This window comes from Rhagoletis pomonella, unplaced genomic scaffold, assembly GCF_013731165.1.
Source record: "Rhagoletis pomonella isolate Grant_MI unplaced genomic scaffold, Rhpom_1.0 Rhpom_scaffold_00001, whole genome shotgun sequence".
In the NCBI taxonomy this organism is placed as follows: domain Eukaryota; kingdom Metazoa; phylum Arthropoda; class Insecta; order Diptera; family Tephritidae; genus Rhagoletis; species Rhagoletis pomonella.
This window is the reverse complement of record NW_023458555.1, coordinates 29,821,766-29,834,636: the sequence shown is the minus strand read 5'-3', so window position 1 is coordinate 29,834,636 and position 12,871 is coordinate 29,821,766. Positions and strand designations below refer to the sequence as shown.

General features: G+C 34.7%; 3 protein-coding genes across 5 annotated transcripts in view; 1 reads left to right on the top strand and 2 right to left on the bottom strand.

Annotated features, from left to right (window-relative positions):
- LOC118742224 (arrestin domain-containing protein 3) overlaps nucleotides 1-12,871 on the top strand; it is a 32,082-nt gene that overhangs the window by 11,141 nt on the left and 8,070 nt on the right. The window lies entirely within an intron of this gene.
- LOC118742250 (GTP:AMP phosphotransferase AK3, mitochondrial-like) lies at nucleotides 4,789-9,989 on the bottom strand. Of its 2 annotated transcripts, none has more exons than XM_036474177.1 (2): nucleotides 9,830-9,989; nucleotides 4,789-5,937 (listed from the first exon to the last, which is right to left on the bottom strand). In XM_036474177.1, exon 2 carries the CDS (start codon nucleotides 5,834-5,836, stop codon nucleotides 5,168-5,170), a length of 669 nt encoding a protein of 222 aa, XP_036330070.1. In that variant the 5' UTR covers nucleotides 5,837-5,937; nucleotides 9,830-9,989; the 3' UTR covers nucleotides 4,789-5,167. The 2 variants fall into 2 exon arrangements, with proteins under 2 accessions (XP_036330070.1, XP_036330080.1); XM_036474187.1 differs by having other exon boundaries at nucleotides 9,846-9,989.
- Nucleotides 11,592-12,871, bottom strand: part of LOC118742209 (tetratricopeptide repeat protein 14 homolog) — a 5,467-nt gene continuing 4,187 nt past the window's right edge. The window contains exon 10 of the mRNA XM_036474134.1: nucleotides 11,592-12,846. Within this exon, the coding sequence (XP_036330027.1) occupies nucleotides 12,440-12,846 (407 nt within the window). The 3' untranslated portion in view covers nucleotides 11,592-12,439. The remainder of the gene's footprint in view (nucleotides 12,847-12,871) is intronic.

Here is a 12,871-nt window from a genome sequence, read left to right as displayed (position 1 = left end):
TTTTTCGATTCGGTCTTACATGGTTCTGATTCCACATTAGTAAGTGGCCTGTAAGCGTTTCCTTTTATAGAAATACCAGGTAATCCTGAAAGTTTCACAAGGTGAAAATTGTTCCAGCGTTCCTTGGCTACTAGAATGGTGTGATCTTTAACAAACTGCTTGAAAGTGGCAATTGCTAAGTATATCCACCGAGTCCTTTCCTGGAAGGTTTTGGGTGGTCCTACCTTTCCCTGTCAGGTCATCAGCTTTGCAATTACCATCAATTTTCCGGTATACCCGGCAACCATATATATGAGTAGAATTCTACGTAAATATGTATGTTCTCGTTCAAAAAGCTACGGCATTCAGCGGGGGACTTCACTGTGTATATGTGTGAGCTTTTCTTCAAGCGTTGAATTTTTGATATATTTTCTTGTCACTTGTTTACATACAGTGGGCGAAAAAGTTATAGCCGCACCATATTTTGACAAGTTTTAACATATTACACAAAATTACCAAACTTATTTTATGTGCAGAACTGTAAAAACATACATGTCGAGCCCTAACTGCCAAAATAACGTATGCATGTTTGTGCAGTTCTGAACATAAAATAAGTTTGGTAATTTTTTGTTCAAATTGGTAACTTTTTTCGGTGATTTTGGTAAAAAATAAAAAAATTCTGTGGCAACACTGAATGTCACCCTACACATTTCCGGTTTGTTGTATGGGTTCTTTGATGGTGGGATTATTGTGCCATAGTCTTTAGCCAAAGAATTTTGGTCGTTTTTTTTGAGGTTTTAAATTTAATCCTGTTTACAGTTTAAAGAGGAAATGAAATTCCCTTGTACCTTTTTTGGCGTCAAATATGAGAATGTTCGTTAAACTCCCAACTTACAAACTGGGAAGCTTTTGGAAGATAATTTTAAGCAGTATTAGGCAATTGTTTCTGGATCAGTTTCGTTAAAAAAAAATAATTGACAACATCTTTAAAAATCGTATCTGGTCAAAAGGTTTTTCGTACACTTATGCCGAATTTCCACTAGGCATGTCGTCGAAGGAACCGCATAAATCCAGAATTTCTTTCGTAGATTGTTTGCACCGCCTGTGTTAAAGATATCTACAAAGTGCCTTCGTAATCCGTCGACCACTTCGTTATTGAATATCATCTACACGTTTGTAGTGTTACAAAAGTACAGTAGGAAAAAAGTTCCATGTCAGTTCGGGGTATATATACATATTTGAAAAGGACAATTCTGATCAATTTTTTTATACATAGAACTCAACTAAAGAACAGGCGCAAGTATACGAGTTTAACGAGTAAAAAAGCCAATAAAACCAGAATTAAGAACAAAATATGAGCCAAAAAGTAAGATAATACAGATTGCTTTCCTTGCTTCCTTTGCGCTTAAGATGATCGCATTTGATCCAAATCCAATCACCTCTTCACTTGCCCCCTTTAACTCAATTAATTAATATCGCTTAACCACTATTCAGACTCCTTCGAAGCAGCACGTTTGGTGGACAAATCTTTAGCTGAGCTTGAACAACGATTGCTAAACTATTTGAACTAGGCAGGGCTTAGTAGTGCAGCTACAGTAACAAAAGCAAGAACAACAACAAGAAGTAATGCCATGGAAATCGTTCCAAATATATGTATATGGTTTAAGTTTTATATTCCCAGGCTTAGTTGTACTCTAAAGCCAGCCAAATTTTTGCTAGAAATCTTCCTTGTAGGTTACTGCAGTATACATACATATACTAGAGATGGGCAAAACACGTGATTTTCTACGTGGAAATCACATTTTCACTAGTGCGCGTGAGACGTTTTTGTAGAAAAATCACGTAACTTCCGTAATCGTGCGTGACGGAAATTTTTACTCAGAAAACAAAAGTTGTGACGATGTTTTGAAATTTTGGGAGAAAGCTAAAGATTTTCCTTTTTTTAGAAGCTTTTCAAGGCAAATTTTAAACACAATAGCTATGGCTAGCTCAGCAACTATTGAAAAATTTTTTTCTGCGTCAGGCAGAATTCTAGAAGAAAGCGCGAACACAACGCGAATTTAATAAGGTGGTGTTAGCCGTATACAAGTAAAAAATACACTATGTAACAAATTATAATGACAGTATGAATTACACAAACACATCACTTTGACGTACACTATTGTTCGACAAAATATTATTTTTAAACAAAAATATGAGCTTATGTCATTTAAAAATTAGATTGAATGAATATTTATGTGAATTCTTTTCTACGAAATTTGTAGAAAAAAATAATAGAGCGTTCATCCCAGGCAAGGCGTTTGGCCAAGCTTTTGCTACATTACTTAAAGCCTAGTTATGTGAAACTAGATCGCTATAACTCGCTTCGCTGAGTGTATGAAACTTCTACGTGCTACATTAGGAGTAATTTATTTTAATTAAACTCGACATACTTAAAATATGCGAAAATCAGGAAACTTGAAATTTTTTAAATATCCAAAATATTTTCTCTTGTGATTTCTTTTCATACTTATGTACATGTAGTCTAGAAATGAAGCCATTTCAAAAGCATTCCGATTGACACCCATATTAAAGCGTTAGTTCCTATAATTCAAGTTGAATTTGAATTTTCAAACATTTGGAGTCCCTGCTACATATGTTGCTTAGAAATAAAGCCTTTTCAAGACTCTTCCGATTAAAATCTAGATTGTAATAACTCATTAAACTTATAATATAATTGTATCTATCAAAGAACGTAAATCTATAAGAGGAGACAACACGTTATAATTGTAGCGAGTGTGAACATCAGGAGCGTGCCTTCTCTTTTCATCCAATCACAAAACGTATTTGGGGAAAAGAGAAAGCACGCTCCTGATGTTTCCACTCGTTACAATTATAACGTGTTGTCTCTTCTAAGAGATTTACGTTCTTTGTATCTATATGAATTTAGATTTAAAACAGGTGGCAACCCTCTTCAAAAACTTCAGAAAACTACATGTTCAAGCTGAACATTTCTTATTTAAACTCGACTTTTAAAACAGGTTGCGACCCCCTTCGAAATTTTTCCTACTAAGTAAAACCCTATTAACTCCCTCTTGTCTGACGTCTTTATTGTGATACATATTCCAACTATCAAATTGCTTTAATTCAAGAAGAATTTAATTTTGCAAACATGTGGCAATCCTCCTACATGTAGTTCAAAATTAAAACCTTTATCAAACACCTTTCGATTGATACTTATATTGTAGTAATTCATTTGAATTAAATTTTTAAACGGGTGGCAACGCATGCAAAACACCTCAGTAATATTTTATATGTTCAATCTGAAGGTTTCTTAGCAATTTTTCATTTGACACCCGTATATAAAATTTTCAGATAATAACTAATTTAAATATGGCTTTTCCAACAGGTTGACAACCCTTTCCAAAATACTTTCAAACTACAACTTTTTTAAGCCTCTTGCCATCCATTCTTTAATATAATTTTCAAATAAATAATCCCCTAATTCAAGTCGAATTTAATTTGAATAGGAGGCAGCCCTCCTCCATGAGTATGGAATTGATTTTATATACATACATATATGTATCTAAACCAAGTTCCTGTACTCCAACAAAAATATTTTCTGAAATATGATATGGGGTACGCAAATTCCGTTTTATAGGAGGAATGTGAGTAAGCGTGATTTACAAAACCATTAACTTGAGCCAAAATCACTCACGCGCCCATCCCTGGTATATACTACGTTGCTTTCGCTTTAAAAGGTGGTGTTTGACGTATGTATGTATGTTAAATATCAGAACAGATGCAAAATTATAATCACTTATTATTTCTTTTTTAGTTCAGGATGAGTAACCTACGAATAATACTTATCAATAAATATATATAGTATTTTATGTGACCCTTGTTATGAAAACAAAAATCCAGCAGCCGCAGCTATAAACAACCTAAGTAAGCCGCTATTACAACAACTGCAACAACAATATAAACAAATGTGTTGTTATCATGTACGAAAATACATCAGCTGATAAGGTTTTCCAATCTCGTTTTTATTTTTTATTCAAAAGCTGCTATTGAAGGTGAATGCGTACATGTATGTATGTATGTATGTACAAAATGTACATACGTCAATGTGACTCGCACTTTGAACTTGCGATTCCCCACCATGTTGTGTGTATGTTGTTTCCACTTACCTTTTAATTGGTAATTGATTTCAACATCGCTTTCACGCATTCAATCAATGTATCATGGAAAAGAACTTTAAAGAAAGAAGAGATGTTATCAATCAGATAAAGCACCAGCGTGTCAGATTTATAACAAACGCGTTACGGCTCATTTAAAAATGTTATCTCCACTAAGCAAATATAACAATCGTCAGGTATTAACTATGCTTGACTTATCAAAAAATCCACACAATTTATTTATGATTCATTTAATTTAGTTTATACCTGCATGCGTGCTACTTTGTGGAGTGAGTGCTGCATACGGTTACAATTTCACTTTCTAAATAGCCTCATAACAGAGCTACCACTTTATTAGGCTTTAAAGGACTTAACCAATTCGCTGGGTAGAAATGGATAGATGAATGCATGGTGGCTGTTCGTAGCAGCTGTCGTGATTGGCTGGCGCTAATATGGTGAAACCTTATCAGCGCTTAATTAAAATTAGGCACATACTTTTTTCCTTACATTCATGCATCGCATATGACTTTATTTACGAAAGTGCTTAAAGTGAGACGAATGCATACATATGGAGTAGTAATGTTAATTAGTTTTATTAGCATCACTTGCTGCCGGCATGAGCAAAACCTAAATTACAATTAAAACCAGTTAATTCAATTATAAGCAGCAGTCTATTAAGCAGTCGAAGGCGTTATTTTTCTCTACTTTATTGTTTTTATGTAAATCTAAATATGTATATACGTGGTGTAAACTTTTTATATATAGTTATTGTTCAATTTCAACAACACGACTATTTATGGCTTACAATAAACATACACTCTTACAATTAAAAAAAAAAATGATATTTTGCGCTAAATCTACATACATATTTATCGCTGTTTAAATGACAATAAAAATACATTTTTTTTCAGCAAAAATGTTACAATTATTGTTCTTGATTTCACGTTTTTTTTTTTTTTGTTTTAAGTAAGTAAACGGGCTTTGTGCCAACACTCAAGCTACATACATAATTACACTTTTCTTCAGCTGTTCTACAGCCTTTTCGCCATCGCTGCCCTGGTTTTTTCCAACAAAAATTTCTCTACCTGTGGCCATATTTCCGCTGTGGTGCGTCCCTTGAAATTGGTGATCAAATCTTGTTTCTGATAGTAGTCCATAACTGGGCGTAACATCTCTTCGTACACTTGCAGGCGTTGTGCGACCACTTCTGGCTTATCATCATCGCGCTGCACCAAATCCTCGCCCGTCACATCATCCTTACCCGGCACCTTGGGATCGTTGAAGCCCACATTGTACACACGTCCCGATGGCAAGTGTATCCAACGTCCTTTCACTCGTTCTATAATCACATCGTTTGGCACATCCAAATTTATTACCGCATGCAGCGGTTCGCTGGCCGCCAATCGTTCAGCTTGTGCGAGTGTGCGTGGAAATCCATCCAACATCCATGATTTGTTACCCACCTCGGTTATGCGACTCAGCACACATTTCATGACTATTTCATCCGGTACCAATTTGCCCTCATCCATGTACTTTTTCGCCTTTTTGCCGATATCGGTGGCATGTAGTACATTTAATCGTAGCATATCACCTGGAGAAATGTGCACGAAACCGAATTTTTCCACAATGCGTTTGGAGATTGTACCTTTGCCTGAGGCGGGTGCGCCTAGGATTACCATACGGAAGACTTTAGAGAGCATTTTGATATGACTGCCCTAATTGTCTGCCGGTTTAATTTTATATGTCCTCTCTGTTTGACTCGCCTCAAATCACTGAGCGTTCAATGGCTTGCCGGCAGCAACTGAAAGTAGCGAGAATGCAAAATAATATGCTAATTGATAAGCAGTTGGCAAAAACATGTATATAGATTATGTACACATATGTATATTTAGATATATATTGATAGTGAAATAGTATTTGTTATTGTTTTTATGGTATCATATGTTGGCTGCAGTACGCTTGAGCTTAATCGTATGATACTGCGTGTGTGTGTGAGGGGACTCAAAATAACTTTTATTTATTATATGTGATTGTTTAAGCAGCTAAAATAAATATCAATTTAAGTTTCTTTTTATTATATTCTCATTGTTAATTAACTATTGTTTTAAGTAGTGTTTGTTTATATTGACGATTATCATGGAATGGAAAACACTTAAAAATTTAATACGTACAATTAATATTTGTGTAAAAATTCGTTTACCCAAAATGTTCACAAACCCGTAAAATCAATAGTGGAACACTTAGTCTGTTCCAATAGCAGTCCGGTTTACAGGATTTAGTCAGAACTTACAGGAAGTCGTTCCTATTGACATAAAACCTGTAAGTGGGAACACATTTGAGAGTGTAACTGAGCAACTGTTCCTAGTCAGAAGTTACCTAACCTAGTCCGGAGTTTTTTTTCCTGTAAGTTCATGAAAAGTGTCAAACGATCAGCTGATTTACATGTGGAAACAAAAACAGAAAGCGGTGAAAGCAAAGAACCTTATATTTGTTAAAAAATGGAAGTAAACAACGAAATATTTGAATATGTATAGATTTTAATAATTATTTAGTGATATTTCAGCCAAATCAGTGTAGTACCAATGACATGTAAACAAACCGTCTGACGTTTTTACAGGAAATAGTGCTTTTTGCGTTCCTATGCACTTCTGCATCTGTTCTCTTTTTACTCTCATTTGAGAGCGTAAAATTGTAGTTTGACAGTTCCACAGGTTTTAGTCCGAAGTTCAAAGGAACAGACTCTTAATTGTGTTGTCGTCAGAACCAAAGACGTGTACCAATTAGTCTGTTCCAATAGCAGTCCGGTTTACAGGATTTAGTCAGAACTTACAGGAAGTCGTTCCTATTGACATAAAACCTGTAAGTGGGAACACTTTTGAGATAGTAACTGAGCAACTGTTCCTAGTCAGAAGTTACAGGATTTAGTCCGGTGTTTTTTTTCCTGTAAGTGTCAAACGATCAGCTGATTTGCATGTGCAAACAAAAACAGAAAGCGGCGAGAGCAAAGAACCTTATATTTGTTAAAAAATGGAAGTAAACAACGAAATATTTGAATATGTATAGATTTTAATAATTATTTAGTGATATTTCAGCCAAATTAAGGTTGCACCAATGACACGTAAACAAACCGACTGAAGTTTTTACAGGAAATAGTGCCTTTTGCGTTCCCGTGCACTTCTGTATCTGTTCTCCTTTTACTCTCACTTGAGAGAGAAAAATTGTAGTTTGACAGTTCCACAGGTTTTAGTCCAGAGTTCAAAAGAACAGACTAAATAGTTCAGATCGATAGGTCCACAGGAAGGCGGAGATTTAAATTACTACTAGATTTGACCTAAACTAGGATCATCAAAACGACCCACAAGCGAAATCAATGGTAAATATAGTTTTATACGAGGTTTTTCAAATAATTTAGATCAATTTGAGATCATATTAGGAAAACTTCAATACGCTGTAAAAAAGTTTGATGTTTAGGTGGCCAATTATTCTAGAGCCTTTCTTTTTTCATAATTACCAGACCGCATTCGTGTTTTTGTTTTGTTCGTCTCATTTTGTTGCACAGTGTAATTAAAGGGGGTATATACTCGAGCTTTAGATCTATTGTGCCCTCTATTTATCACAATACCATGTTCGGTTCTACAATCCTCAGAAAGTTTAGAAGTGCTTTTGTAGGAAGGGAAAGTAGTATGTGCTCCGAGTCAATTGTCTTTTATTTTTTAAGGATTCGTAATAAATTAAAAAGTTAATATTTTATAGGTATCTGCAATATTTAATTGTAAAGGGGGTTTCCGTTTCACAATTGTCAATATAAATAAATCAGTAATTCCATGATAAAAATATAGTAAGGTAGAACCGCTGAGAGTTACTTTTAAAATTCTTGACGTTTCCAAACATTTTAATTTTTAAATTTACTCACAAACTCACACACACATTTTCATTTTCAATCTCAAGCAACAACAATTTCGAACAATTTCAATTTTTTATTTTCAATTTTATATGATTTTAAAATGCTGGCAAACTTCAAAAAAAAATCATGGCCGACAAAATGAGAGAACGGTTCTACCTTGCTATGTTTTTATCATGAGTAATTCAATGTAAATGTAATCAGTTACACGAAAAAAAAACATATTCGAAAAATTTCAATTCGCAAAAAATTAGGTATGCTTTTTCATTGATATTGTTCAGTTCATAATTATCCGAAAGTTTTAAAATATTAAACGCGCAAAAATTCTGCAGAAACTTCATATAACAGAAAATCATTCATTTCGTTCCATCAACAGCATAGCATACGCGTGTTAAAGGGATTTTATTTAAAACAAAATTACTTAATTTTTACTTTTCTTCCAAATAAATTTTAAACATTCACTTCAAATGCTTTGCGACACTGTATTGACGTTTTATTGTTTGCTTGTCAAATTCAGCTGTCATTCTTATCACTTTGTTCTCTTTTTCTTTGTTATCAACAAACTGGAACATGTGTTTTTTTGATAAGAGAATGATTTTAGCTTCTATTCTAATCATATATTAAATTCTAACGGATATAGAACACAAAAAGATGTTTATCAGCAAATAGCTAAAAGTGCTTTATAGAAATGAGCACTTTCACGCATTTGTAGGTACATCTGATTTCAACTTGTGTGGTTATCCATTTTTATCCATGCTTTGGTGCTTGGAATGATCAACTCAACTGGCGTACGAACTGTGGCCTCACACCACTGGCGGTGCACACGTACGTTCGTTCAAAGTCCAAACGGGTTAATAAAAACAAGTTGGGTTTGAATATGCAGCTTCAAAAATAACATCGTATGTAAGTATGTATATTCGTCGATGACAGACAGTTCACACTACATACATACATATGTATTTAAAGTATAGTGCGCACTTCTCCCCATGCAAGCGCCATTCCACACTTCATATCAATTTATATTAATGACCATCAATTGGCGTACTGGTTCTTTTTATGAATTTATTATATTTATATGTACATATTTTTATATTTTCAACTTAGAATTTTTAATATGCAAAGCATGTTTGAGGTGTTGCTCTGTTCGGTTGCACTTATATAAATTTCACAATTTTCCTGTTTAGCTGCACTGCTCCCACTATGATGGGAGGTGGGCGATTTTACTTATATAGACTGACAATGAAATGTCTTCTGACGTATGCAATTGATATATTTTAGCTATGGCACATGGTATGCACAAACATTCATACATACATACATTACCAAACCGCGTATTGTCATTCTGCAAAACCGCGTAACTGACATTTGCTGCCAAAAATTGGATTTGCTCACAAAAGCTCTTGGCTCAATCCTTATCCATTCGTCCTAAAATATACTCGCCAGAAATGCGATTAATTTATAAAAAAGAGAACCATTTTGAAAAATGAGTATTTTTACTCTCTAGAATATAATTTATATGCAACTTCACATACGCGGTTTGCATTTTGTTGATACGCGGTTTTGTGCTTTAAACGACGATATGTAAGTATGTATATACAGTATCTATAGGTTTGCGGAACCAAGCGAAGTGCACACTAGCAAAAGTTTTTGCGAATTAGCAGGGCTGCTTTCCTACAAATATATGTATACATATGTATGTAGCTACATACTTGCTTAGCCCACATTTTATACATATGTATTTTCTTCCATCTTAATGCAGTTAAATTACGCTACAAACTTCACAGTTATTTACATTTGTCTAGAATTACTTTATCAACCCGCTCCTAGCACTTAATGCTCCACACCTGTGCCACTATTTTATTTGTCGCACACTTTTTTTCCAATAAAAATTTGTCTCGAATTGTTTCCTCGCACATCCAGCGGCCGGCCATTGACTGATTGCGCTACCAAGCAAACGAGAGCTTCTACTTAGGGGTTTGGCATTTGTTGGTGGTTGTATAAATAATGTATGTATGTATGTATGTACGTTTGTTGCTAGTCGCCCACATTGCTGATTCGTGGCTCTCTGTTGACATTGTTATTGTGCTTGGACAAATATGCGTCGGTTTCTCTTTTTTCTACTTTGCAAGTTTCCAGATGTTTATTGTGAACGAATCATGGAGCGTTTTTTGATGCAGTAAAAAGTTTCCGAATAAATGTTTCATGAATTTTTGTAGTTAGTATAGCAGCACGATGACTTAAATTTAGCTGTTTTGGTGGTGTGCTGAGGTTATGCCCTGTGTTCAGAAATGCATCAGGCCAAAGCATCAGAATCTCTTATTTTTAAACTACAATTGATGGAAATGTCCACTATGCACAACCACGGTTAAATGTCGAATTGGAACTTAGTTGCGCAAATATGGCATTTCCATCAATTATAGCTTGAAAACAAAGAGGCTAACGAGGAGGTATTTGTGTTATTCTGTGTGTCTTTTAAAAATAAGATTTCTAAAATATAAATTAAATAAAAAATATGCATTTCCTTTTAAAACAATTAAAACTTAAAATTAAAGGAAATTTAAATTACAAAAAGAAAAAAAATTGAAAAAAAACTATAAAAGAAAAAAATATGTATAAAAAATAATAAATAAATTTCTAAAAACTAAAAAAAAAAATATTTTTCTTAAATTAATAAAACCTAAAAATCCAAAAATTTGAATTAAAAACAAAATTGTATGTAAATAAAATTAAAAAAAAAGATAAAAACAAATAAAATAAGTTCCCAATTAAAAAAAAAAAAATCTTTTTAAAATAAAATCTAAAAAGTAAAAGAAAGTTAATTAAAAAAATAAAAAATATAAAAGCGATAAAATTAAATAAAATAAGTTTCTAAAAATTAAATGAAATTAAACAAATATATGTATAATTTTCTTTTCGGAACTGAAAATTAAAAAAAATAAATAAAATTTAAATGAAGTTAAACAAATATGTAAATTTTTCTTTTAAAAACCAAAATCTAGGTTAGGTTGTAGTGGCAGACCCGACACAGGGGCTCACTTAGACATAAATTAGATTGTCCATTGTGTTACCATATTACACAAGTTCTTTGAACGGTAGCTGAAGATACTCTGCTCTCTACTCTGAAGATATTGCGAATGCCGGGCAGCTGAGAAGGAAGAGCTGAGATGATTCCTCCTCGTCTTCCAAACAGTTGCACCGCGTGGGCTCCTAACGAACAAAGTCCGGTCAATACAAGTGTAAGAATCCAGAGCTGACGCTTAGCCAGCTGCCGAAGCTCCCTTGACCGCCCGCTGATGACATCTGGCCAGAAGGACAAAAAAATCTACGTTCCCACGACAGTCGGGTCTACGTAACCGGAACGACCCAGATTTATATCTGGCCAAGGACTGTCACTCCAGCAACACTCCACAAATAGTCTTTGGGGAGTTTGTATGCTGTTACAACAACAACAACCAAAAAATCTAAGAACTAAAAGAAAATTGAATTTAACAATGGAAAAAATACATAAAATAATGGCACGCCAGTGCTTTGCACACTCGGTCATTGCGAATGTTTGAGCAGCGTCATCAAAATGACATTTCGGACATGCTCAAGTGCTTTATGTCAAAAGCAAAAACTTTCCCGTAATACAAAACCAGGCCAGACGTGGAAGCTTTATTAGCCATTGCTTCACAATGGCTAGTGAATTTCTTTAGATCCGTCCTAACGCACCATATTTTTCAAAAGATTGTACTATCTAGGATTCTGGGACTACATCCCAAGGATTTACCCCATTAGTACATTTGTTGCTCTAGATATGGTTGCGTAAACGGGCTTTTCCCATGGAAGTTTGGTATCCAGGTTTAGTTCTGAATACTTCAATTCGCTGGTAAGACCAACTACAATACAATACCTTGTTTGGCGTTATCCACTGAAGTATAAAAATAATTTGCCGCCTAAAGCAGTCTACCGAGAAATTACGGCCACCGAATGAAATTATGACTAGAATCATCGTATTCCTTCGGGTGGTACTGGGATTAAGCAATAGTCCTAAAAATAGGCCTTTTTTGGAAAATAATAAACCAGAATTTAGGGGTTACCAATTAGCAGACGGTATAGTTTCAATCCATATATTCGTTGTAAAAAATAATCCTAACCAACCCCGCTCAAATAAAAAGTAATGAGAATTCTCCAATTTATCGGTTATTCAGTCCAATGTAGTATGTATGCAAACTTTATTAATTTCTTTACGCACAATACTTTTCGTATGAGGATATGAGCAAACAAAAAAACAATGTACGTACAGGATCGTAACTAAAGAACTGGTTCATAATAACTACAGTATACAGTATGTCATTATATATGCATCTATCATTTTAAATGTAAGGCTTATGCAACTAAGTAAATATTTCATATATTGAGTTTAAAACCGGCCCCCAATTGGCTTCTTTAGTATGTCTTTATCGCGCTGTATTATTTCCTGTTTACGTTCCTTTTGAGCCCTATTGATGATCTCATCGATTTCCTCAATTGATGGCCCGTCATCTGCTTTGTTTGGGGCATTTATCTCCTCGTATCTGTCGTGTAGCCAGCGCCCATTCGAATCTTGTCCATCTTTTGCATCCTCTCTACGCCATACACGATTTCCAAAAGCACCACGAGCTGCCCCTCTTCCACCGCGTTTCGGCTTTCCTCCTCTGCCTATCTTTGCATCAATAGGTGAAATGGACCGTTTTCGGCGTGGTGGTGAAGGCCGCGATCCTCTTGCACTACCTCGACCGAGTTCACGTCTCCTACCACGTGGTGATAGAGAATCACGACGACTACGTCCTAGTGGCGAGCGTGAACGTGAGCG

What these genes read in the sequence shown, in the direction of transcription:
- LOC118742250 (XM_036474177.1), bottom strand. Translation starts at nt 5,836, where the DNA reads ATGCTCTCTAAAGTCTTCCGTATGGTAATCCTAGGCGCACCCGCCTCA.